This window comes from Drosophila simulans, chromosome X, assembly GCF_016746395.2.
Source record: "Drosophila simulans strain w501 chromosome X, Prin_Dsim_3.1, whole genome shotgun sequence".
NCBI classification, from domain to species: domain Eukaryota; kingdom Metazoa; phylum Arthropoda; class Insecta; order Diptera; family Drosophilidae; genus Drosophila; species Drosophila simulans.
This window is the reverse complement of record NC_052525.2, coordinates 17146415-17172792: the sequence shown is the minus strand read 5'-3', so window position 1 is coordinate 17172792 and position 26378 is coordinate 17146415. Positions and strand designations below refer to the sequence as shown.

General features: G+C 43.3%; 1 protein-coding gene across 3 annotated transcripts; it reads left to right on the top strand.

Annotated features, from left to right (window-relative positions):
- The first annotated feature begins 63 nt into the window (after positions 1 to 63).
- LOC6726270 (serine/arginine repetitive matrix protein 1) lies at positions 64 to 26310 on the top strand. 3 transcript variants are annotated; one of them, XM_016174090.3, is made up of 9 exons: positions 64 to 222; positions 3011 to 3186; positions 9192 to 9273; positions 14081 to 14250; positions 14370 to 14648; positions 21392 to 21914; positions 22307 to 23558; positions 23786 to 24457; positions 24527 to 26310. In XM_016174090.3, exons 2-9 carry the CDS (start codon positions 3127 to 3129, stop codon positions 25578 to 25580), a joined length of 4092 nt encoding a protein of 1363 aa, XP_016039824.1. In that variant the 5' UTR covers positions 64 to 222; positions 3011 to 3126; the 3' UTR covers positions 25581 to 26310. The 3 variants fall into 3 exon arrangements, with proteins under 3 accessions (XP_016039824.1, XP_016039822.1, XP_016039821.1); XM_016174088.3 differs by having other exon boundaries at positions 64 to 248; XM_016174087.3 differs by lacking the exons at positions 64 to 222; positions 3011 to 3186 and adding an exon at positions 3807 to 4273 and having other exon boundaries at positions 8277 to 9273.
- Positions 26311 to 26378: the final 68 nt, after the last annotated feature.

Genomic DNA, 26378 nt, shown 5'->3' with positions numbered 1-26378 from the left:
TCAGCTAAAGCTGTAGCTAAAGCCAAAAGCCAAAGCAGCAGCAACAACAACCGAACAGCGAATAACAAACGGCAAAAGCAAAGCCAAGCAGGTAGATCAGTTGTGAATCTGGCAACAAACCATTTGGCTGGGGCTGCTGCTCCAAAATAACAAAAACAACGCGATACGATCCGATCCGATTCGATTCGATTCGATCCTCTCTTCGGCTCCAAATGTCCGCGTGTGAGTTTGAGTGTGTGTTTGTGTGTGTGAGTGCCCATCAGTTGCACTGTGTTGTTGTTGTGCTTTTGCCGCGTTCCTGCTAATAAATATAACAATATATCCCCATAATATACCCACATAAATCTGGTCAAAAAGTGTGTTCAAAAACACCCTTTTAGCCATATAATTGCCTGTAGCCTATGATTTTGGCCCTTTGTCACGTGATGACATTGCAAGGATATCAATTTCCCGCTGAAAAGAGCGAAAAGCGCGTGTTTTCACTGCCTTATAGCGGCTCGTATGACGCCCTATTGGCCTTTTTAGAAACATCTGTTGGCCAATGTGTGTGTATGTTGGCTAATTGGCCAATACCCCGGCCCCTCAACCACCACACGTTTGTCCACAACTCTCAAACTCTTGACTTGTTTGTTTTTCTTTTTTGTTTTTGTTAACTGATCGATAATATGCGATCTGCTGATGACCAGTGTTAAGTGATCAGAAAACTGGATAACTTTGAAAAGTTTTCTTCGAAATAAGTGTAAATGTAAAGTTATTATATAAATATAACATATGTATCTAATGTAAAATCTCAAAAACATCCCCTTTTCAACAGAGGGCGCCTGTGTATCATACTCATCGCGAACTAAGATCTAACTAGAACAGATCCGTATAAGTGCGGCTACGTGATACGGTTTATAAGGTGCATATATAGTCAGTGTACGTGGGTAGTTTGCCATTAGCTGCACAAATCCGAACGAATTAAATTCTAGTGGATTCTAGTGGAATGGAATTGAGTTTAACGCACATCGATGACGCTGAATCAGTTAGCCCTGTTTTTCGTTGTTACTGTTATTGCTTTCGTTACGATCGCCCCAATAAGTTTTGCATATGCTTGCTGATCACAGTGGAACCCAGGGATAAAGTCCTAGCTTCAAGTTCTGAAGAGACTTCCATCTCTAATGAATAGGTATTCCATTAGGATACATCTAGCGGGCTTTATTGATAGGTCCACAGCTCTATAGATTCATGATTGATTTGATCCAACAAACTAGCCAATAAATACATTTTTATTAGTTCGTTAATCACTTCATTCAGCAAACTATTCGTTTTACTCAATGAAATCGAATCGAGTTCGTTTATTCAAGGCGAGGATCGCGTTAGGAATGCTGCACTGTGGTTACAGGTACGACAAACCGACAAGTTCCACTTTTTGTATGCCACACAACAAATACCTACAGTCAACCCCAGACAGATCACGGTTCTATAACGTATATATATATATATATATAATGAATGGCAGATACTCGCTTTGTGTGGGTCGAAGAAAGAAAGAAAACAGCATCAAGAATGAGTTAAGTAAAGTCGCGCAAATAACTCGATCGTTTCGTCATTTTGAGCAGCTATCAATATTTGATATATGTCCAAATACACAGACATGACTATATCCATATGTAAAATGTACATATGCAAATCGATTCGAAGATCTACACTGGGGAAAAAGAGTATAAACAAGCTTATTCGGTTATTTCAACTCTTCTGATTAAGCTCTTGAAAATAACTTTGTAAGCACTATTTATAGTTGTTTATTTAGAGAAAGTTAATCTATTAAATTAACAATATACATTTTTTTTAATATTGAACCGAAAGTATTTTTCTCTGTGCACATATACATAGACGGATCGCCTTGACGTCGAACATCGTAAAATCCTCCGATTTTGTAAATTTGTTGACTCCAAACCCCGTTTGTGTGTCAACAGTAATATTGTGTTTAAGTCTGTATGTTTCTGTTTTAGTTTATATGTTTTTTTTTTGTTTCGAGAACGCTTGAGTTTCATTAACAGGCGGGGGCGGGTCGCCCGGCGAAGGCGTTCCAAATGATTTGGATTTGACTTTGGCTTTGGCCAAAAACGAAAATTAAAACTCATTTTGACCAAATGCGTTCGAAACTATGCGGCAAAACTGCGAGTGGGCCGCTCCGTCAGTTCAAAGTTGTTCGAAGGCAGCAATTATCCAAATGATCGAACGATGCCAAAGATCGGAGAAGTGGAGAACACAAAATCCGAGTCAAGGGGACGACAACAATATAATTGATCCTTTGATTTAGCATGGAAATGGGGATTTTTTTCTAGATTTCCAATCATTAAATTTCCTTAATAGGCAAACGAAAGTCAGCCGCAATCATTGCTACTATAAGAATTATTCACAAGTAAATAAAAATCCCAGGTTCAATGGTAAAACAGTTAACACCTTTTTATCGGTTGAATTGCACAATTGATGGGGTGATCGATCTGTTAAATAGTCGTTTCAAAAATAAAGCTCAGCAGGCGGCTCAATCCATCCAAATTAAAATAAATTCAAACTATAATTAAATCGATTTTAAAATTTTACGAAAACAGTGTTGAAATGTGAAGTGAATTCAGGCAACTGGGAATATTTGTGAAGGACGTAAATTAAAATAATACTTTATGAATCTATAAATAAATAGAATGAATTAACTTTGGTATTGCATTAAATGCACTATCGAGTGGCTCCATCTCGCGGAATTTTTTGTGAACGCCCCTTGAGAAAAGTATGAAGCATACTTTTCAGCGCGCATTGAAACGGGAATATGGCTTGAAACTCAGCTAAGCTAAGACGACAACCAGTGAATCTAAAAATCAAAAGCTAAAACGTATTGTTTAAAAAGTTCTAGTGGAAATGCTTATTAAAACTGCTAAATAATTATAATTGGATAAATAAATTTAAAATCAGTTTATGTGAAAATGTGATTAAATATTTAACAAAAACCCAATTTTCTTATTTCAAACAGAAAGCGAGAAAAGGCTAAGGTTACAATCAGCAAAGTTAAAGAACTGTAAGAGAAAAGTAATCGTAGTACATTCGACTCTATATTTATGAGACAAATCTGACAAATCTGCAGCGGCTATGGCTTTAAGCAAGACCATCAAATCAAAAGCTGGCGCCAAAGACGAACAAAACGAACTGGTGAGTGCTAGACGGACCCCATTTAAACCACCCACTGCCCCCTAACCCATCGCAGTTGCTTACAATACCATTGCTTGCAGTTGTGGTCAAAAAAATAGTGGTATCTGCGTACTTTTGCCAGATAACTGAACCATCTTTCTTAGGAATTACTAAGCACCTGAAAAAACGATTTATTAGATCTCTTTTAATCTCTTTTACATTTCTGCGTTAATAAGTTCTATATGTTGTCTTGTTATATATATGATATATATGAAAACATAATACATTTGTAATATTTAAAAAATATATCTTAAAAACAGAAAGAAATTACACTTAAATGTATGCAAGAGCTCAATTCTAATCCGATAATAAACTCAGACATTTCTTTCTCACAGCATAAATTAATACACATTTTTCGAGATATATAGTTATTTCGGTCATTAAGTGTTTACAGTACCACAAAGCCCTATTATTTTGACCGCAGCTGTACTCCCCTGTTGGCTGGAAGTGTACTCACATTCGGGCCACGTTAATCGCGTAAGGTGGCTCAGGTAAAGCTCTCGACGAGCGGGCAAAAACAATGAATGGCTGCCAGCGTCGACGTCGGCAGAGGCAAAAATACAACGAACAAAAAATAATAAAGTTTTTCAGCTCAGGTGTAACAAACTAACGGTGCAGTTACCGACGGCCAGCAGTCGCAGACGCGCCATCGAACACGCCGCTCGCGATCGCGCGCTCATTCGGATTTCCAATTTCCATTTTCTATTTTCCGTTTTCCAGCTGCTCAGCAGCTTATTCGGTTTTTCGGCACGATCGTTTTCCGTTTCGGTTTCAATTTCCATTTCGTTGGCGCTTCATTTAACACAACCGCTTAAATTGAAAACCCCTCGAATGGAATTGATCTAAATTTAATTGCGATTTGTTTTGTTTGTTGATTGTCGCGTTGCACTTGATTTTTTATTTTGTATTTTTTTACTTGGTTTTATTGTTCGTGCGGTTTTTTGCGCTAATTGCCTGAATGGCGAAGGCAAAGTGCAAAGTGTGACAGTGCAAGAGATAAAAATAGCCAGCGATCGCGAAGGAGAGAGAGTGAGAGGGGTAGAGAAGGGTGAGCGGGAGGCAAGTACACTGAAAAAAAATGTGCGTCCAAGAACTTGTTCTTGGATCGTGATAGCAGGCATTCGAAAGGTATTTGGCTGAATATTTGCATAGATATCCACAGAAAACGTAAGGTGCATTTCGATATTTGAAAGTTCTCGTGGTCTACAGTCAACAAAATACTTGCATTCGCATTTTTCAGTAAGATGTATAAATTAAGGATAGCCCATATCCTCATTGATTCTGTAGTTGCAGTACAGACATTTTACTAGTGCGCTTCGTCACTATGCAGATTTATTTTCCCAATGATTTTGATGCTGTGCATACTTCCATCTAAATGTATGCAAATATTATACATGCAATTTTGATCTTGATACAACAGTAAGGCAGTGAGAATAGGAAAATATTTAAGTAAACAGCAGTAGAAGCGTGGAATTTCAAGACCATAGCAAATAATGAATACCAGCTTGGGGCGAAAAGCCGCTAACAATTAAGAAAACTGGGCCAACAAATAGATTTAGCTCAACAACTTATCTGCATATGCGTGGAATTTCTTGCGATGAGCATTGTTATACAATATATGTACATACATACATATATGTTTTTTGTGCTGTGCAGAATTGTAGAATTGGATATATATTTTTATGCGACCCATTCCCGTTGCCAGATCTCGTGGCCCAAGTGGCGTATACGTGCAAAAAATTAATCATTAACTCGGGCTTTTTGCTTTTTTGCACTCACTCTTCATCGTTCGTTTCGTGTGTTTTGCGCTTCGTTTTGCTGCTCTATTCGTTGTCGTGACATTTGTTGTTGTTGTTGTTCGGCTGCATATTTGCCAAACAACAAACAATTTAGTTTGTACTTCTATTTTGTTGCCATTTTGTTGATCTTTGCGTGTTGCATCACACAACCCACATGGCCCATCGCGCATACGCAATGTTGGCCCAGCGAATTAGTTCTACTATTGGCGCAATATTGCCAGTTTGTCAAACTTAAGCCCAGACCCCCCTACCCACACCAGCATCGCAACCCCCCCGCCCCCCTGGCAGCGGGCCACGGAAATATTTTCCCACCATTAAGAGGCCCCCAAAGTCCGAGAGATCTGGCAATATAACAACAAGGCCTGAGAAACACTCACATATAGCAACAAATCAAAGCCTGCACACAAAGTGTTGGACACAACACTGCGAGAAAAGGGATGGCACTCTTGAATATTTTTATTCAATTCATAGTATACACTCTAAACTTAGTACTTTATTAAGTTATTAAGAGTTTTGAATGTTTAGAATTTATTTAATCAGTATACCTTAATATTACATCCATATTTATACCAGAAAATAATATTCATAAAATTAATTTTTTTTTTTAAAGAAATTTCCTCTTAATTACAAATATATTATATTTTCAATCAGTATTCCATATTCGCTTAACTAGGAAATCTGACAGGAACAATAATAATTTTAATAGCATTGCCCAAATTTTTTCCAGTGCATTGGAGCTTCAAAGGGGGTGGAATGAAGTGTGGGCTGCGGGCGGTGGTTTTCACTAGCACCCACAACTAATGCAGTTGTTGTTGTTATATCAGTTTGCTATTATTATTATTGTGGCTGTTGTTGTTGTTATTGTTGTTGTCGCCTGTTAGTTGCCAGTTATGTGTGGCTGCCTTTTTGAAAAAGAGTTTTGTTGCTTGTTTGTTTATTGTTGTTTTTATACGTGCGCTCAACTTGTTTGTCCGTTGTGGTTGTTGTGGGTGAACTATTTAAGATTTTTTTCCGCTCTTCTAAAGAGGAAAACCTCTTTTTGGCCTGTGTGTTGCGTTTTTTGGACAGCAGCCACAATTCAATGTCTTTGTATGGCCAAAAGGCGTGAATTAAATGCAACTACAACATGCCGGTGGGAAAAGGGGACTTCGGTTGGGCAGTAGGGGCAGTTTGGGGGATTGGCTGGGACTAGTTGTTTTGGATACCTATTCGTCGTTGGTTGACCAGTGCGTGACTTGTGGGCTCGGCTACAACTTTGTTGTTGCTGCTCAGATCGCACAGCTCCAAAGCCTTCATATATGAAGTTGCTGTCGCAGCACACGAAAAAAAATAAGGAACTGGATTACCACACGAAAAACATGTCATTCATATCAGAATTCTTTTTTAGAACCCAAAAAAAAGGCATCAATGTGAGCCTAACTTCTTAAGCAATGCTTTTCATTGACGCTTGGTCACACAGCCTGAGCAGTGTGACCCTGCTACCCAGCCTAGAACGAATTGCAAGACAAGTTTTATGTATTCAAAAGAATGTTCATCTGAAAGCTCGATTTCTTGCAGTGCTTTGCTGCTGTTGCTTTTGGGTCAAGTAAAAGGCATTGCGATTGCATTAGGAATTGTCAAAGTTTGCCTATGCTGCGACTCCAAACTCCAGCTCCCCCGAAATCAAGCGAGATTTTTCAATTGGTGACTCATGGTTGGGCGTGACTACACCCCATCCACCAGAGGCCCCCCTTCGATTTTGGCCCAAGTAAGCCTGTCACAAAAGAGGAGGCATCGGCTTTGGCATCGCCTTAAGCGGCACACAGACAATCCGAAGTCAGAAGCTTCTCTGCCATAATTTAACGTTTTTTTTTTATTCGCGATGGCTTCCATTGATTCCCTTTTACAAAGCAACAAATCGATTTGACCGGAAGCAATTACAAAAATGGCCAAATTGCAGTCACAATTAAGTGTGTGTTGTTGAGCCGGCCTGACGTCATCGGCAGATCGCTAAAAACTAAAACCGAAAATAGCAAATCAGCCAGTCGACAACCCGGTCAAGATTTATTGTACGTTTGCCTAATTATCGATTCAAGAATCGTTTTTCCCGCACAAACGAGCTTGTGGATGTATGAACGTAGATATATCGCGTCTGAGGAACATCCGTAGGAAGCAGAATCTCAAGTTGGGCAGATAGTTCACGAAAACGATGGTCAACATAAAGTTCGAATTGCTAGAACAGTTAGTATTTCTTGTTGGTATTGGAAAACTACAGTTCAGATTGCTAAAGATTTGTGTCAGATCAAAGAAATCTCACAGCAAACTAATAGAAAGCCAGTTTAGTGATGTTATATTGTTGTGTATTAAAATTGCATACTTAGAAAATTCCAATAAAATGTAAACTACTCAAATAATTTATCCACCTAATTATAGATTCAAGTACTAGATGTATTTCGCAAACCCCTTACCAACTTTTTGTGTAAATCCAGCCAGATATCTTCGTGTATAACCAAATATTACCCAAATACAGCAACTGCAGTCAGAGGGCAACATTTTCACAGGCCACAGGGTCTGGTTTTTTTTTTTTTTTGTTTGTTTGTTTTGCCATCGCCGTGGGTCTGTTGATCTGACCTTTGGCCGCTCTTTGGGTCCAGCTAATTCAAAGTGGGCCCAAAAGTTTGTTTTGCGTCCGAATTTCCACTTTTATTTTCCATTTCATCGCCTTGAACTGTGCACGCTGCCCTTTTGGCTTTCTGCCTGTATTTTCTTTTGCTGGTTAACGAAAAAGAAAATGTATATATCTTCGTTACCAAAACAGATATAGTGGCTCAAATGCCGGACCCAAATCCATTTATGGCCCTTGGATGGGGCTTAATGAGCTAGTAGAACCGTTCTAGGCTTAACGCTTGAGGAATTTAACGCCCACTGAAACGGCGGGAGGCGTATCATCCATGGTTATCTCTCGAACGAATATGGGTACATAATTTAAATAAATTTTAGTGGAAAATATACAACACAAACACCAATGCTGTGAATGCCCTGAAATGAAATTTGTGAAATGCGAGCTTGTTGGCAACATACATACGCTTTTTCTGGGTGTTTTTGAGCCGTATTTTTGCTAGACATTAAAGTTAGAAGTTGCTGTATTGGTCCACTTGTCACCTTAGTTGATCCAAATATATGGATTTAGTTTTCCTGCTCTTTATCTCTCTTTCTCCGCTCGTTGGCTTAATTCTCTTTCGATCCGATTTGGTATGGTTTTGCTTGGCTTAGAACCCGGACTAAATCTTCGCAAGCTGGAGCCGTGAATCGCGCTCTGCGATGTGGTGCGAGCTCTGGACTTGCCGCCGAGCAATACCACAAACTGGAGCTGGAAGTGCGACTGCAACTGGAAGCGGAAGCCGAACGGGATCGGGAACGGGAAAGGGAACGGAAACGGAAACGGAAAGTTGGCGGGAACAGTGGGGCGAGCAGATGTAGTCGGCAGTTAGAGCACAGCCACCGTTGCAACCGCCAGCGCCAGATGATCGAATGGTGGTGATCCTCCTACTGTCGCCATGCACTTGCAGCCGCAGCAGCAGCAGCAGCCACGCCCACGACCACGCCCCTGATCCCGGCCACGCACCATCCAAGCACCACCACCAGTACCACCAATACCACCAACACCACCAACACAACCAACACAGCCAGCACCATCAACCACCAGAACAACCACCATCGGTGGCTAGAAGTGGAGATTCCCGCAGCAGCAATGAGTCTTCATCGGCATCCACGGGCGACACAGCCATTCCGGCTGGATATCTGCAGTTGCACCACCAGAAACAGAATCAAAATCAAAAACCGAAGGATCCACAGAATTGGCAACATTCGGAGAATTATCCCCACCAACCTAGTCATAGTTGTAGCACCGCCACAACCACAGCACCACTGTCCGTTTTTGGCCACGGATGTTGGATGCCCCTGCAGCCCGCGAACGCCGTGCCGAAGCCACCGCGATCCCATGGCCTCCAGTGGTCATCGAGCGCCTATCCTGCCCCACATGCCGCCAGCCACCAACCGGTCATCTTCCGCGTCCAATCGTCACTGCCCAACGGGAGCTTTACTAACGCCACCACCACCACAACCACAACCACTGACTACGTGCGTCACGTGACCCGCGTTAACTTCTACGACATTGATACTTCGCAGGTCGAATTCGAACCCAAAGACGACGAGGAAAGCAACGAGGTCACGGCAAGCAATTGCGATACAGAAGCTATTACCAAAGAAGGTGAGTTCAACTAGTTCATACGTGGGTAGGGTACTACATTAGCGGAAGTTAAACACTATATTCACAGCAATTCATTAGATTTGATAGTGGACTAACTTAGGTTATACCTTCCGTGCAATAAATTCTGTCAGAAGTCTAAATCTAATAATTATCTAAAAAAAAGTAAATAATAATCTGATATTAGCTAGCTAACTAGATAGCTAACTAGATAGGGTAAAAGCTTAAGCTATCTAACTAAAGTTATCAATGCAATGAGTTCAATTTAAAGAGACTCAAAGAGTTAAGTAGTAAGCTGAGGTTAAACCTAATCTTAGATTATGCATTCTTAGTTATTTAATAAGGTGTATTTCCGTCCAACAATCTAGATAAGTGAGTTAAAATCGACAGGTAACACGAAATGACAGTTGGATCAATATGAACATAAGCAATCGCTTAACTATCACATCACTGCGATCTCCAGCGACGAAGTGGGTACGACAGTTCATGTCAAGACAGTGATCAATCGAAACGTTCTGAACTCGATAGCCCGAACAGATCGTGGGTGAGCCAATCATGTGACATCATCACCATTGGCATGTCCAAGCCTTCGAGCATCAGCCAACAAATTGCCACCAGCGTGAGATCACAGGTAGTGAGTGGAACCGCCGAGATATGGATGGATCGATGGCGGTGGTTTGACATAGTCACTGGATTACTCACTTGATTATCGATTGCGGGCTGGTTGTGCAATAGTGGTAGCTATAATGCACCGTAGAGTAGAATTGGTGCTTAATTTGGCAAAGCAAATGTGTCTGCTTGTGGTGGCAAGCAACTGACCTCTCGCACATTAAGTATACGACCCGTTGGCCGCCGAGGAAGATGAGAAACGAAAGCGAAAGCTATGAATGTGATTCCGATCCATTTCCATATTCATAATTCCATAATTCAGCTGCTAATCCCAAATTCCTTTCGCTCCCTGCTGTTATTTTGTTTTTTTTTTTTTTCAATTATATATCCCACCCGCGGAAATCATAGAAAGTTTTGATTTAATTATGTGATTAACATAACACAAAGGCGCCACAGCCAGCAGTAGCTTGCAACCAGCAACCAGCAACTGGCAACTGGCAAGTTGCAACTGCAACAATAAGTCGATTACTTGCGGCAATCTAAAAAATGTATGCACAACAACCGTAAGAAACGTGTAAAAATTAGAAATAACAAGCGGCTAACAACAAAATGCAAATGCATGGAAGACTGCCAACTGAATTGCTGGAAAAAAAAATGATCCAAGCAAAAGGCAATGTGGCTGCAGCGGCAAAAGATTTCCCACGTTAGCGAATCATTAAAAATCAACTCGCGAGCCAGCTTGACAAGACATATGCAAAAATGGGAGGAAAAGCGCTGGAAAAATTACAATAATTGGTGCACCACCTAGCGACACCACCTTCCACCTACCAGCACACTCCGCCCCACTTCACCCACCTGCCACATGCCACTTGCCACCAGCCTGCTACTTTGGTTTCCATTTTATTTGTATTGCAAAGGAAGTGGCTCCTTAACTGCGACAAGAAAGGGAAAATGTTAGCTTTCAGTTGGAAAGTCACATAATGGTACAAATCTATTTGCGTATATATGTATCATATAGATATATATATCATATATATCATTCTACTTATATTCATTTCTTATCTTTGCCCATAAGTCTTTGTTTCGAATTAAACATAAACATTAGCATAATTAACAGGTTAAGTTAGCCATTATGTATAAACCAATTCTTAACATGGTTTTCATTTTAGGTATTTCTTAATATATAATATATAATTAACAATATGTATAGTTAAATATAGTTAAGGAATTGCTTAGCAATAATATCAATATCTTATGATGCACTTATGCTACATTTTTTATCTGTGAATTTTGTTGCTACCCCCCGTTTTTTTTCTGTGTGTGTCTTGTGACAAATGCCCAGTGGGTGGTCTATAAAATGGAAAATGCGATTGGGAAGGGGATAAATCGGATTTAGGATAGGATCGGGACCAACAGTGGAACCGACAGTGGGACCAACAGTGGGACCAACAGTGGGACCAACAGTGGGACCAACAGTGGGACCAACAGTGGGACCAACAGTGGGACCAACAGAGGGACCAACAGTGGGACCAACAGTGGGACCAACAGTGGGACCAACAGTGGGACCAACAGTGGGACCAACAGTGGGACCAACAGTGGGACCAACAGTGGGACCAACAGTGGGACCAACAGTGGGACCGACAGCGGTTTGTCCCGCCGACTGTCCCACTGTACAGGTGCGGATCGCAGCCAGAGATGTAATGCAATATCTGGGTGCTGTGGAAAGACCTGCAGACAGATCGGTGGTGGAAATGCGAGGAAATCGGTGGAAATCGTTGGAAATCGCTTGTAACTGAGGCTTGTTAAGTGGGCGTGGCGAAGCAGCATAAATTCACATTAGCGTCAAGAGCCCAAGCGCAATCGATTGAAGCGAATCGGTTTTATGGTTCGGTATATTTTTTCGATTTTTTTTTTTGGTTTTTTTTTTATTTTTGGTTTTGAATCCGATCGAAACAATGGCAAACGAAACCGAGAATGCAATTGCACCCGATATCCAACCTGCTGAAAAGCCCCTTTTGTTTTGCCCCTTTTTCCCCCCACCCGCAGCATTTTCCTGGCCACATTTTCCAACGATTTTCCTCTTCTCGTCTTGTGCCGTTTGTTTGCTTAATTGTGCTTGTTGTTGTCGATGGTGTTGTTATTGTTGCTGTTGCTATTTATGAAGTGGTTGACTGCCCTGAAGGAAGGGAAAAATGGGCGGCGGGATCGGAGGGGGCGGGGTGGCAAAAGCTGAACCAGCAGCAGTTGCAACAATGCGGATATGTATATATAGTGTGCTCAAATGATAAAGATAAACAGTCTGGTCAGGCAGATACATATACATATATACATACATATAGACGAACAATGGGCAAAGGCCTTGGCACAGTGACAACTCCTACGTAAGGAACGCCTTTCAAGCTTTGAGATGTCAATCAAAACTCAATTAAGCAACTGAGTTAAGTAGATAAAGTAGTGCATGCAAATAAAGTGGAAGTATCTTAACTTTAGTCTAACAATATTATATCATCTTTAAGCTGACCAATTTTCAATTAAGTATCTGGTAAAAATAGTTGCAAATAAAAAAAAAAGGCGTCGAAAATTTAGTGCACACAAAACCTAAAGTCTGCTTATCTTTAAGTTAACCATTTGCATTCGAATAGTATCACTTACTCTTTAAGTTGTCAAATCGTAATCAGTAACCCAAAGGGTTACGTATTCCTATAGGCAGTGCGGACTGTAGTTCAATCGACTGCCCAGCGGACTGCAATTGCGGTCTCGAATTCGAAACAAGTCGCGGACTTAGATTCAGATTCAGACAGACGCCAGACAACGCGACGTCTCGTTTCGGTTTCTGCCGCCGCTGCTGGCGCTGCAAATGCAGATAGATTATATAAGTGCGACCTTTAATGGTCCAGCGATCTCAATGCAGCCGAGATCCAGATGGGGCGCAGGGGGGGATAGTGCTTGTGGTGGAAAATGGCCAGAGATGGAGCCCAGGCACTGCTCCGCTTTGCATCCCCGAGATGAAGGAAGCAAAAAGCAGCAGCAGCGGGAAAAACTCGCGGATGTCCGTGCTTTGAGCTCTGGGTTCCCAAATCCCAGATTTCTGGTCTCTAGTCTTTGGTACATGTAGCCCAACGAGCGAGTGGTACCTATGGTACTGTTGGTTTAAATACTTTACCTAGAAATGAATATTTTAGTTGTTTAGGTACCTTTTAATCGTATATCTGTACCATTTAACTTTTAATTTAAAAAATAACGCATAGGTATTTTTAAATTTGAAAGACTTTTGACCATGTCTGTATATGCTATTTTATTTTTCATCATCGAAAACCATGTGAAACAAATGCAATATTGTTGGATTTTTTTTTAACTAGTTTAATCATCCGTCTTATAGCTTGTTTTTTCATTTCCCCCCTCTTCAACACAATTAAAGCTGCAATGTAGTAGGTTTTTTTGCGTTTAAAAATGAAAACGTGCCAGGTTAAGTTTAGCCTTTTTTTCTAAAATGCAAAAAGAAAAAAACGGACAGCACTAGGCTCAAAGTACAGTTAGCCGAGAGACCAACTTGGTCTGGATTACGTAATTTGGCGAGCAGCTCGAATGCGCTGGAGCGCTTCACGCCCCTCCAACTTTCCGGCTTCTTTTGTTAGAAGCGACGGAGTAGATCTCAAAATGGGCATTATCCACATGCAAATGAGGCATCTTGGGCAGTTGGCTCTGTTGCAATTGGTGCCAAAAAAAAATCAACAGCAGATTGCCGCACGAGAGCCATTGGGCAACATCTGGTCCTGTCTGCAAATCTGCAGTTGGCTGCACCAAAAGCTCGGCTGGGAAGAGCTTTAATTTTGGCCTAAACCCAAGCTTCAAATGGCCAATCAATCCGCGCCAGTTTGGGTAGCCGCCTTTTGGGATGCAGCCCAAAATCGATTCAAAGCTTTAGATAGTGTGCATAAAACTCATTGAAACTAAACTAAGAACTTAAAGTTATAAATAATTATTGATAATTACAACATACATTTACATAATATATCTTTAATTCATATAGCATTAAAAAAAATATCTCGAAAAGAAAAAATTGCAAAAATGTGTATATGTTATGTGAGCACTTTTCAGTATTTGTAAGGATAATATAACATATTTTCAATAAATTAGTATGAATAATTTATTTACGTATTGAATCTGATAAGAAGCTTTCCTCGTAAACCCCATTTTACAGAGGAGTGGATAACGAAGCGCAAGACAGAACTCACAACTACCAGACAGATCGAGACGAGGGTGAAGCGACAGGTGAAGCTGCAGGATGGCAAAGTGATCGAGGATTCGGGGCCGATTGTCTCCACCAACACCACCGAGGACACCGACAAACAGGAAACGGAAACCACTGAGGTGGGTGTTCAGTGATGCGATTGCATTGTCATAATGAATGGCTTGAATTTCTAAGTGGTATATTATCATATGCTTACCATTGAATCCCCATTTTCCGCTTCTCTTCATTTTCGCCTCAGAAACGCGACCTTGACCTGCCGGATGACCTCGACGGCAATGCCCAGCTGATCGACGTGGCCGCCCTGCAGGCGGGCGCCATAAATGAGACGCAGTTGGCCCAAATCCAAGAGGTCTTCGGACCGGCCGATGGAGCCGGAAAGCTGGTCAAGCGCATGGTTCCGCGTCCGGTGGACGGACTGGTGCGTCAGACGGACGACAAGAGGGTCATATCGCACGAGGAGATCAAGGACTACCACGAAACGGAGGACGTGCAGCATCACGGCGACTTTACAGATCAGGTGGGTACTCATGATTCAATCGTTGTGGGTTTCAATTAATGTTTATTAAGATGTTTGAAACGTACATACATACACATACTTTCAAGTAGTCCCCCCTTCTGTATTCCATTGACTTATTACAAGTTAGCTTTATTTTCCAATTTACCAAGAGATCCATCATGAAAAAGAGATTCTCGGTAAAACGGTTTTAAAGCGAAGCATTTGGCGGGAAAGGGCTCCAATTTTCTAATTAGAAGGGGCCTGATGGGCTCAACCTCCACTCGGTCGTGGAACTAGCGCCCACTCCCGACCTCCGACCCCCCACAGCGAAGTGCTATTCATCTTGGGCCTAAGCTTCGGCAGCGGCCTCACCATATTTTCATCTCCATCACGAGTGGCGCTCTGCACCACTCGCCGCTCAGCAGCACTCGCCGCTCTGCACGACTCGCCGCTCCGAACAAGAAGAAGATCGCCCCAAGACCGGTTGGGTTAAGCGAAAACAGGAGCGGTTCAGGCCAAGATCAGTAGCCAGTAGCCAGATCAGCCATTAAATGTGCAATCTGTTGGATTAAATTGTGACTGTTTTGAATTTGGATTGAAAAACAGTTAGTCATTTCACTGAGTTATTTCGAAAGTACCAGTTATAAATTTATTTATCTTGAGCCAAGCTTAATTTGTTTATTAAAACCTTTTAATCTGCAATTCTCCGAGTGTTGCTTGCCTGTGTAATCGGAGACAGGACTGTAGACAGGCCGAACCGAAAATTGGCGTAAATAACTAAAAATCAATTCGGCGTGAAAAGCAACAATGTAGCAGCACTGGATAGTTGGCTTTTTTTGTTGTTGTACAGTGCACACCCAACGCCATGAACCAAGGAAAACAAAAGTTACCCATCATTATAAATTATTTAAATTGTTTCTGAAAAAATAATAATTTTAAATAGATAGACTGTTCTATGAAATTCCTCGAATTCTCAGATTGCTAGTTTTCACAAGTTAACTAACGCAGTAGCAATATTCACACTTGTGGGTCCTAACCGTGTTTTTCTCTTTTTTCACTCAGCTCTGTTGCTGCAATTGTTTTTGTTGCTTCCAAGCTCATTCGAAAGTTATTGGTGTTGTTTTTGGAGCTGCATCCCGCTGTCGTCGCAGTCGCAGTTGCTGCCTCTGCCGGCGTCGCTGCCGTCGCAGAGCTCCTCTTTTTGCCTTTTGAATAACTCGATCAGTTGCCGTTGAGCGAGCGAATAGAGTACAACTCGCTTGGCTGTTCGCGTCGTCCCGTCTCGTTTTGCATCGATGTACTGTTATTTCTTTTTGTTTGGTTGTCTGTTATTTATCTCCGCATTAAAGACAATCGGTGGAAAAGCACGTTAATCGTTAATCATCTATCGGTATCGCCAATCTTTCCGGCTGTGCATTGTTGTTGGGTTTTTGTTTACAAAAACAAGCTACACTCTCTCCATTTGAAAATAGATGAGTGTTTTGAGTGTGTGTGTGTGTGTGTTTGTGCGGCTTAGTTTTTGTTTTAATTCAGTTGTTAATGCGTGGGTCGTCTTGGCCAAGTTAGTAGATGGTGCAACAAAGATTAGAGCATCGATAATTTTGTGAAGAAGTTGGTGGAAGAGCAGAGCAGAAGGAGAAACAAAAGAGTGAAGGAGGAGGAGCGGGAGGAGGAGCAACACAGCCCCAATTTGCATAATTATCAAGGTGCGATATGTTCCAATACCTAATGGTATAATTAAGACCCATAAGCATCCCGAAATTTCCTCCCCTAAAACAAATTTCCCATCGTGGTCTTCGGTACCCAAAAGACCAACATAAACCGGTAGTTGGCAATTAACCAAGCCAAAAGGTAATGCCATTGAAGATGTGTTGGGGCTCTTGTTGTGGTCGTTATACGGACACTTACAAGGCATCAGAGCTGTCCGCTCAACCGCATCCCAAAGAGGCATTTTTGAAAAAATTTAAACTAAAATATAACCCCTGGGCTTGACAGTATAATTATAAATTACATTTGATCAGACCTAGTGTAATGGATGAGAAATAATCAGGTTCTCATTCTTATTATTGTGTTCTTAATTTATTAAACACAAGAAAACTTTTGATAAATTCTTTGAGCTAAATAGTGGAATTATAATATCTTATTATCTTAAAGTAAAATACATTGATTTGCATTTCATGATTGTGTTTTGACCATTGCGTTGCTTTAATTCCCAACTGATTCTAGATTTGAACCTTAGAAACATGTGAACCTCTGAAATCTTTTCAAAGCTTAGTTAAAATGTTATCAAAAGACCAACATTCCTGGTTGGTTACAAGCTATTTAACTTTTAGTCCAACCAACTAATGGCTAAAATGATGGTCAACACTGCGAGGCATACACACTGGGATGATCGAGCGAGACAGAGTCAGAGGCTGGCAGACAGAGAGAGGGCGATGGGAGTGCACACTCTCCCGAAGGCGAAACCTCGGAAACCTCTGACAAAAACCCAGAGCAGCTGGCTTTCGGCCCGGGGCAGACCTGTTCTGAGCCAGGTTTAATCAATAGCCAAAGAGCTACTGCTGCTGCCGTTGCTCCTGCTTGGCTTTCTTGGATTCTAGGCGTGTCTGCGGCAGGTCCATGAACCTAAGATACAGATATACACAAACAAACCAAACCAAACACCAACCGACCGGCCATATAGCCATCCAGCCATCCAGCCAACCAAACCCCATTGCGAACAAATTGCGGAATCGGTGCGAGATATACACAAGTACACAGTACATAGCACATTAAATTCGACCATGCCACAACATTCAGAGAAGTTTTGTGGAAAGCGACCACAAAAAGTGTTTGGAATTTGAATTTAAATTTTGTATCTCTCGGTACGTGTGTACTTCTTTGTCTCAGCGGCAGTCTCAGCCGTCTCCATCTCCAGGTGTATCTATGTGACCACGTAGAGCTCTGTGTGAGTGGGTACTTGGCTGGTCGAAAACTCGTTTCGAGTCAGTCTAGGTGCCCCCACATGCTAAATCCAATCCAATCCAGCCCAAACAACTCTAATCAGCAAATGCCAATCAGCAGCAGCTACAGCAGCCGGGCAGAGCAGAGGTTCAGGGGGCCTAAAGTTGGTCTAAAGTTGGGCTTAACTTGGTCCAAAGGGGGCACTAAAGGGGCTTAGACTTAACAATTCACGCAACGGAAACGATAAACCGACTTCGAGTCGGAGTTGGAGTCCGAGGCCCACAGATCCCGAGCATAGAGCAAGTATCTTTCCCTGCTTAGTTGCTAGCCACTGTAAAACCCAAACTTCGAATTTGAATTCGACTTCAAATTCAACTCTCACACCAGATTACACTGGCACTTACTTACACTTAGCACTTACAATAGGGCAACCCATGGGTTGTGACCTCTAAAAACAACTATAACTCCTAACTTTCTGACTAACTTAGTTAACTTTTAAATAGTGCTTTTGAAGGGTTCTATTGATACAGTTTTGAAAACATATAGCAATGATAAAGTACCAATCTTAAGAACCTATGTTGTATAAACTGCTTTGTACTATTTCGTTCTTTGGGTTGTTATCTAATTAAAAGTTATATCGATCTAATAAAAAATTGAAAAAAATTGTACACTTGCTAATATTTATATTGTTAATATCTAATTGCACTGATAAAAACAAAGGTCGAAGGCATTTGGTTTTTTTCTTGCGACCCACACAAACGACCTTTGATGCTATCTATTGGTTTTGTGAAGAGGGAATTGCTCGGCTTTTGTTGCTGTGTAGACATCATTATCATATGCAGGCGCGTTGGCGTTGGCCGCACACTAACTGAATTACAATAATAATAATCGATCGAGAGCTCTGCTCCATTCCGCTCCGCTCCGCTTCGCTCAGCTCAACTTAGCTCAGCCCAGCTCCGTGTGGTTCGGCTTGCCTCTCAGTTCGGAGAGGTTGAGCAACTCCCAAGGCAAACTGGTCTTGCTTGGTCTTGGTCGCTGGGTCCAAGCGATCCACTCCACCGTGTACACACGGGGAAAAAGGCTATAGTCATCCATGGATTCCTAAAAACCATACTATGAACTCAGAATATAGACTAAACCCTATCAGTTTGATACTTGCTAACCTTTGTAACAAAACGATCCAAACATAGATCCCAAACCTAATTATATTATGAGTAGGAGATACTTTGATCTCAAGAGCCTCTTTTTTTCCATAATCTTAACTTCTAAATTTTGTAATACTGAGTAGTTTTTGGTATGCAGCCACCACAATATTACCTAACTCTAATAAAAATATTATAATATAATTCCTAGAGCAAAGATCCTAAGATGTTTTATCGTTTCTGTAATCTTACTTATTATCCTATCTTATTACAATGCTTTCGCAACTTAGGTAAACTGTTTATACCAATATTAATAATAATAATACATTTAATTTATCCAATTAAATCAGTAATTTTTGTCTCTGTGTAGCCTGCTTCGATACCAATACCGAGCCAGATCCACCGCCATTCCGCCCCCTTTGGTTTGGCTTTAACAAAATTTGCTCATTTCTCTTTTTTCCCATTGCGATTTTGCTTTGTTTTTCATTTATGTACATACATATTTTCTGCTGGCTTTTGCTTTTGGCCACTTGTCATGCCAGGCCAGGCAACTTGGCCAGCAAAATGTCCATTTGAATATGCTGGCCGCAACATGAATGCATGCATACGAAGTATCGGGGCCTTAAAGTACCAGTTCGAGTACGAGTACAAGTACGAGTATAGGTATGGGTATGGGTATCGGTATGGGTATGAGTACTTACATAGCCTCCAGGCCCTCCTGCACCTGGAAAACCCTCTGTTTCCAACCGATTTTCGTTGGTATTCAAATTCGGCTTTGGGATTCGGCCAGGTGAAGGCAATAAAGCGAATCAAGATAAATCACAACATGCGGGAAAAGTTGTCAACGCACATGGGTTTATCCAGGATTTGTTGGCTGGGTTTTAAGTTGCACTGAAAAACTTAGTGTACCAACCATACACATACCTAAGAAGGAATATAAGAGCTCTATTTACAATACAAGTGTTGTGAAACTGTTATAACTTTAAAAACAAAATATTCCTTTGAAAGTATTCTTTTATAAATATTTTTAAGTATTTAAAATATGTTTAAGTCTTGTACACAAATCTCGTAATGAATGCTTCATAAAGTACTTATTTAATAATTATAATTGAATAATAATTAGATATAGATAAATCAAAGGTCAAATCACTTGGCTAGCCAATATGCTCGCTATTCCAACCAAACACTGCCCCCAAGGTGATTACGGTATTTTTGGCCAATGACAAATAACTTGACAATGCCAAAATCAAATCGAATCGCCGAAAGGGGGGATCGTATAAGGGGATATAGAGGTGAAGGGCCACATAAATGTAAGAAGCCAACTTTTCAAAGCGAAGGAGATGAAGAAGTGATTCGTGAGCGCCTCTCCGTCAGCAGCAACGTCATCGATTAATCACCGATCGAAGAAGTTTTCAACCTATCAGCATATGTACATATATATGTATATGTATGCGTCCAATCGGGCTTTAAAAAAAGAAAACAGACGGGGGATTAGTGGTTTTGAGTGTTGTGGAGGGGGGATGGGTAAATAAATATGGCTTAGAGGCTGACTGACCATCAAGTTTCTGGCTGAAAGCGAGAGAGATGGCAAAAATCAACTGGCTGAGCAACAACAAAACACTTTCTACGCGCGTTACCGTTAACGCAAGGTCGTCGACAAACAACACAAAATAAATAAATAAAACAAAAAAATAAAAAACTAAAAAAAAAAAACAACAGGTTCAGGGGCGGCGGTGCAAGGGGAATCGACTGGCTGTGGCTTCGAATGACGAAGAGATACAAGTAACTCTTCAGCTCTTTATCCACTGGCCAGCGTCACCCAGCCGTGCCATCTGCTCGTCATCCAAGAAATCCAAGATGCGATACCCATTGCGATTCGACCTTGAGCTGTCCATGGCGAAGCGATCCCTTCTTCTGCAAGCCCCCCGTACACAGAAAGAAATGTATTTACCTAGAGGCTGATAGAATCATTTTCCCACTTAACTGGATAGTAAATCATCCGATTCGATTCATATCGACATGTTGTTCACTTGGATTAAGATTACATGATATGTTTCATTGTATTCAATTATGTTTTATGTCAGCTTGACAAGCGAGCCTAAAGATTTAAAAACATGTTATTAATAACAATAAAGTTTAGTGAATATTTTCTTATAGCAAGTGTTCCAACAATTTCAAGATTCTTTTTTGCTGCTATTGTATTTTCGCACAGTGACTTGTTACCTAAATATTTTTCTCAGTGCACCCCCACCCATTTTTTAACGCTCATTCTTGAGTCGCATTCTTTACTTTTACCGTTACCCCAATGACGTTGCCCCATCCGCGTTGGCAACTCGAAAAAGTAAGTGGATTGTGCGGATTTGTTTTGTGGTTACTCGCTGTCTTGCTCTGAATACTGAAGTGAGGAAGGGGATCGCGGTGGTGGAGAAGGTGGAGGAAGGTGGGGATGGCGATGGGGGTTGGGGGTTGGGCTAAACGGGCTAGGAGCCACCGTGTGCAGTGACTGCATCGCTGCAAAAGTGATGCAACCCTTTGTGTGGGGAGTGGGGAATGGGCCACAGATAATATTGGTTTACCGATTGGGAAAATCCGCCAAGTGAATCGGGGATATTATGGCAAATTCAATTTGAATCTATTACATTTATGGTAATAATATTATTTAATCAATTTATATTGCAGACCTACGTGAACGCAGTTCGCGACGGAGTCGAGAACCTAGAGGCCGTGCTCTGTTCGCCGGAGAGCCAGCGGCAGTTGGTGCCGCTCGGACCCAAGGTGGTTGCCAACCGGAGCAAGTCGCGAAAGACCATCGACTCGGAGGACACACAGAAGCGCTGCCTGGCCCAGGAGGACGGCACCCTGGTCACCGAGAGTCGACGGACCACCGAGCACGAGCTGATCGTCGACGACGAGCTGCCCGACCCGCCAGCCAACGGCGCCTCCGATGATCTTGGCCTGCAGCTACAGGTGGGCGAGCAGGTGACCACCACGGCGGCCAACCAGCGGTTCTTCCGCCAACGGGACGAGCAGCATGTGGACGTGCTAGCCAACGGCCGGCTCCAATCCACCGAGATGCGCTACGCCGCCGAGACCACCCAGATGGACAAGGACGGTCCCGCCGATCTGGAGCGACCAGGTGACTGGGACAGCCTATCCGACCGGATGCGCAAGCTTCGCCGATCCCAGCAGCAGCAACAGAAGGGTAAGGACTTTTTGCCATCTTAAGTGATATATGTTTGCACATATGTACAAAAGAAAACATTTTAACGAAAGGAAAGTTCCTAAAGTATATTTTATTTTAGATGTTTTATAACAAACCAAACATGATATTTGTATAAAATGTTTGTTCCACATTTAATCTCACATAATCGACAGGTTATAATCGATGACATCAGATTAGTTGATTAAGCGACAAACTCGTTTGTATTCAGTTTTGAAAATAAGATATTATATAATTTAAATAAGTACAATACATTTCAGATGATAATCGAGAATTTAAGACTCCGTTAATTAGTTAGTTTAGGGTTTTAAAATCACTTGTGACATTGTAGCATTCGATTTGATCAATAGCATATTTGTGTTAACCAATTGCAGAGGTGGCCCTGCTGGCGGATCGCAAGGATGCGCTCACCAAGCGACCCCTGGACTTCGATCGCGAGGAGGAGACGCGCAAGGGCGAGACCATGAAGTGGCTGGAGTCGCACTTTGGCAGCGAGTCCACCGCCTCCAACGATTCCCGCGACGACGAGGCCGATGCCGAGGTGGAGCCCACCAAGAAGAGCTACTTCAACGTGACGATCAAGTCGCAGAGCCATGCCCAATCCCACCTGGCCACCCAGCAGCATCCGCATCCGCAGCACATCTCGCATGGCCATCATCCGCAGACTTTGCCCAGGAGCGCCGAGAGGGAGCGGGAGCGCGAGAGGGAACGCGAAAGGGAGCGGGAGAGAGAAAGGGAACGGGAGCGGGAGCGGGATAGGGATCGCCATCCCCTGGCCATGACCGCATCCGCCGCGCAGGAGCGCAAGGCACCGGCCAATTCGGCTGGCGGTCGCTCCAAGTACTTCCAGGGCATATCGAACTGGTCGGAACGCAAGGATCCCGGTCCGCCGGTCAATCACTTCTCGTCGCAGGCCTTTCGCGACGATCTGCAGGAGACCATCCGTCGCAATGGCCTCAAGAAGAAGGTCAGCGGTCCCGGCTCCAGTCAGGGATCTGCCCTGGCTCAGGAGACGGTGGGCCAGCCCAAGGATAGCTATGTCAGCCGCGAGGATATACTGCAGCAAAAGCGCCAGAGCCTGTCCTCCCAGTTCCTGGCCCGCTCCATGCGTGGCTCGCGCGATGCTCTGGACGACCTGGAGGCCATACCGGGACCTGGACCGGGACCAGGTCCATCCATGATATCACCGCGTGCCGAGGAGCCCTCGCACAAACGGGTGGCCTACGGTCATCGCGGCAACAATGGCACCCACATTAATGGCCATGCGTTGAATGGAGTGGCTCCCGCTCTGGTCAATGGCCGAGGAAAGAGCTATGAGCCACCTGCTCCTCCGCCGGCTGCAGTTCCTCCACTAGAATTTGGCGGCGGTGGCAGCCAGCTGGGCCAGAATCCGCGACCCACTGTCCCGCAGCGACGACGTGCCATTGAAAAGAAGCTGGGCGAGCACAGCCACACCCACAGCCACAGCCATTCATCCCACACATCGCATAGCGCCCATTTGCCAGTCAAGTCGCAGGCTCCAATGCCGTCGCAGCTTAACCAATTGGAGCCTCCTCCGGACTACTCGCCGCCGCCCAGGAGTCGCAGTCGTTCGTCCTCGCCGCAGGTGGATTACCTGATGACCAGGTGGGCTATGATGCTGATATGATATCTATGTTATTTATTTGATAAGAAGAAGAAATTTCGATGGTCTCAATATGAAAAATATTTATCGACTGTTACTTTTAATTAATAACTGTTAGCTAAATATGCTTCCACTAGTATTTAGTTTTTATAGTTAAATTTTCTTGCAAAATGTTTGAAAAATGTTTTTAATAGTTAATAATTAATTAACAAATATATATTCCCCATAGGGAGTTGCCTGCCAGCACGATGACGCTCAGCCGAAAGCAACAGCAGCGCACACGATTCGCCCCCACATCCAGTTATCCGCCGGCAACTGGAGGAACTGGTAACCTCCGGCCCCCTGGAGCCACCTCGGCGTCCACTTCGAATCTATCGGCCATGAGCGGCGGCGTCAGTACGTCCAAGTCGAGCCGCATGGGTCAGGTGATTGGCAATTCGCTGCGCAAGCTGGTCAGCAAAATCCGTTCGGCCAGTGCGGAGCGCAAGTTCCGCATGAAATCGTCTGCCAGCAAGTCGCGCGAGCAGTCGCCCAGTCCAGGACAAGATCCGCGGGGAGTTGGTCCTCCGGTGACCACCTACCAGCAGTACAATGTGATCGATGGGCACATCGGCAGCCACGATTCCGAGGATTCCAATAGCGACAATCAGCGACGCAGGGAGCGGGAAAGGGAGCGCGAAAGAGAGCGGGAGCGGGAACGGGAACGAGATCGTGAGCGTGATCCTCTCAAGCAAGAGACCCAGTCGCGACAAAATTTCAAGCGTGCCGAATCCGCGGACCCCCAACTGCAGCACCTGGAGCAGGCCATAAGTCCCAGGCAGCGGTACTACCTGGGCGAAGATCCCTACTCCAGCACGCTCTATGGCAAGGAGAATCTCTACGAACGACGACCACGTCAGCGGTAAGGCTGCAGAGATTCTTCCATTATGGTTTTTTTTTGACTAATAGAGTTAAACATATTACATTCCAGTAACATGGAGCGGCAGGATGAGCGAATGGAACGATTGGAGCGCTTAGAGCGAGAGGATGACTACTACGAGTCCAGAGCTCCGCCACCAGTGACGGCTGCGCACACTTTGGGTCGCTACCAGAAGCATGGCCAGCGCTTCAGTGGCTCCACGCCCAATCTGCACCAGCAGCAGCAAGATTACCGCTCGGCTCAGACGTTGCCACGCAAGCTGCACGAGCAGCGCACCCAGAGATTTGGAAATGCCATGGAGAAGCAACCGGCGCCGGGCAGGGGGAGCTACGTCTCTGCCTCCGGACAACAGCAGCAGTCAAGGGGGATTCCCCATAATCAGAGTCAGCAAAATCAGCAGAATCCTAACCCAAGCCCAAGCACCAACGGCAATCCAAATCCAATGCAGGCACAGCAAGGACCGGCCAAGCCGGCTCGCACCTACGCCAAGGTCCTGAACCGCAGCAAGAGCTTCAATGTGCACGGCATGAACGGCAGCAACGATCCTAGTCCCATCTACATCGAAAAGCTCACCCGGAACAACTATCAGCAGCGTCAGGAGCCGAGCTTTGGCTACGGTCTGGGCCAGGGACCCAATGCCAACTACAAGTCCAATCCGCATCTCTTCTCTGGCAAGGACAACTCGCTGAAAAGCGGCCTCAAAAGTCCATCGATTGTGAATCTCATCAGTCGTAGTCAGAAGGACCTGACCAAGATCGCTGGTAACGACGAGGATGACGTGGGCTATCCGGAGCAGGACAAGAAGCAGTTGTATCTGCGTGGCCTGCACCAGCAGGCGCCAGACCTCTACCGGGTGATCCATGGCGACGAAGATTACGGATCGCGAAAGTATCCGCTGCAGGCCAAGTATTCGCTGGACTCGCGTTCCCCGCCATCCGTGGAGCTCAACAAGGACACGGCGAGCATTGTGCGTCGCAGCAGCGAGGTGGACCATCAGCTGAGCCATCATCACAGCCAGCAGCACCACCACATCCAGAACCACCAGCAGCAGAACCTAAGACGTGGTTCGGGCGCCACCATCATTGAGCTGCGCCACCGCAAGTGACCCGTCATCCCTTCGAAACGTAGTCCCACATTTTGCGAACAGTCCCGATCTTCCCATTTCGAACTATATATTCAGAAATCGAACATGCATAACTGAAATATCGAACTATTCCACAGCTCAAACTGAACAAAACGTCGAGACTAAAGGCAGGAATTTATTTCTCTAAATCAAATTATATAAATACTATATATGCCGTTTTGGAACTGATTTTCGGATCGACCACATACATATCCATAAATCCCCGCCAGGTCACCCTAATCCCTAACTATTTGCTAACAAATGCTCGGCCGTGGGCTTTAGTTTCATTTGACAAGCAGCAAATATAAATATAAGGCCAATCAACCAATTGAATAATAAATGGGTTATAAAAGCTGCAAAGTTGACGGTACATGGAAGATGAAATGCAAATTGAATAAAATGTTGAATAAATTAAGTGAACAAAATCAATACATATGTTATGTGGAAGCCATTCCCACTGTCCTGCCACGCCTCTTCCAATCGTAATTTGATAATACTATAATGCGTACGTCTAATTACATAATCTATTTGATCATTTTTGTTTTTTTTTTTTTACTACTAATATTAACGTTTGTTGTATAGATACCGTTAAATGGATAAACTAACTAAAATAACTAATATTAATTCGATATTATTGTACAATTTCGATTAATAAACAAATTGCAATTAAAATTTAAATAAAGTGCCAAAATAAAGAAAATCTTGGGTTCGATCGATTCGTGTTTTTATAACCTTCCTAAAACGAAGTTGGATTTTTTCACGGCTGGATGGTATTTTACG

What these genes read in the sequence shown, in the direction of transcription:
- LOC6726270 (XM_016174087.3), top strand. Translation starts at nt 8,535, where the DNA reads ATGGTGGTGATCCTCCTACTGTCGCCATGCACTTGCAGCCGCAGCAGC. An exon ending in ACGGCGACTTTACAGATCAG is followed by an intron (nt 14,649 to 21,391) that starts GTGGGTACTCAT and finishes TTTATATTGCAG; the next exon opens with ACCTACGTGAACGCAGTTCG. An exon ending in CCAGCAGCAGCAACAGAAGG is followed by an intron (nt 21,915 to 22,306) that starts GTAAGGACTTTT and finishes AACCAATTGCAG; the next exon opens with AGGTGGCCCTGCTGGCGGAT.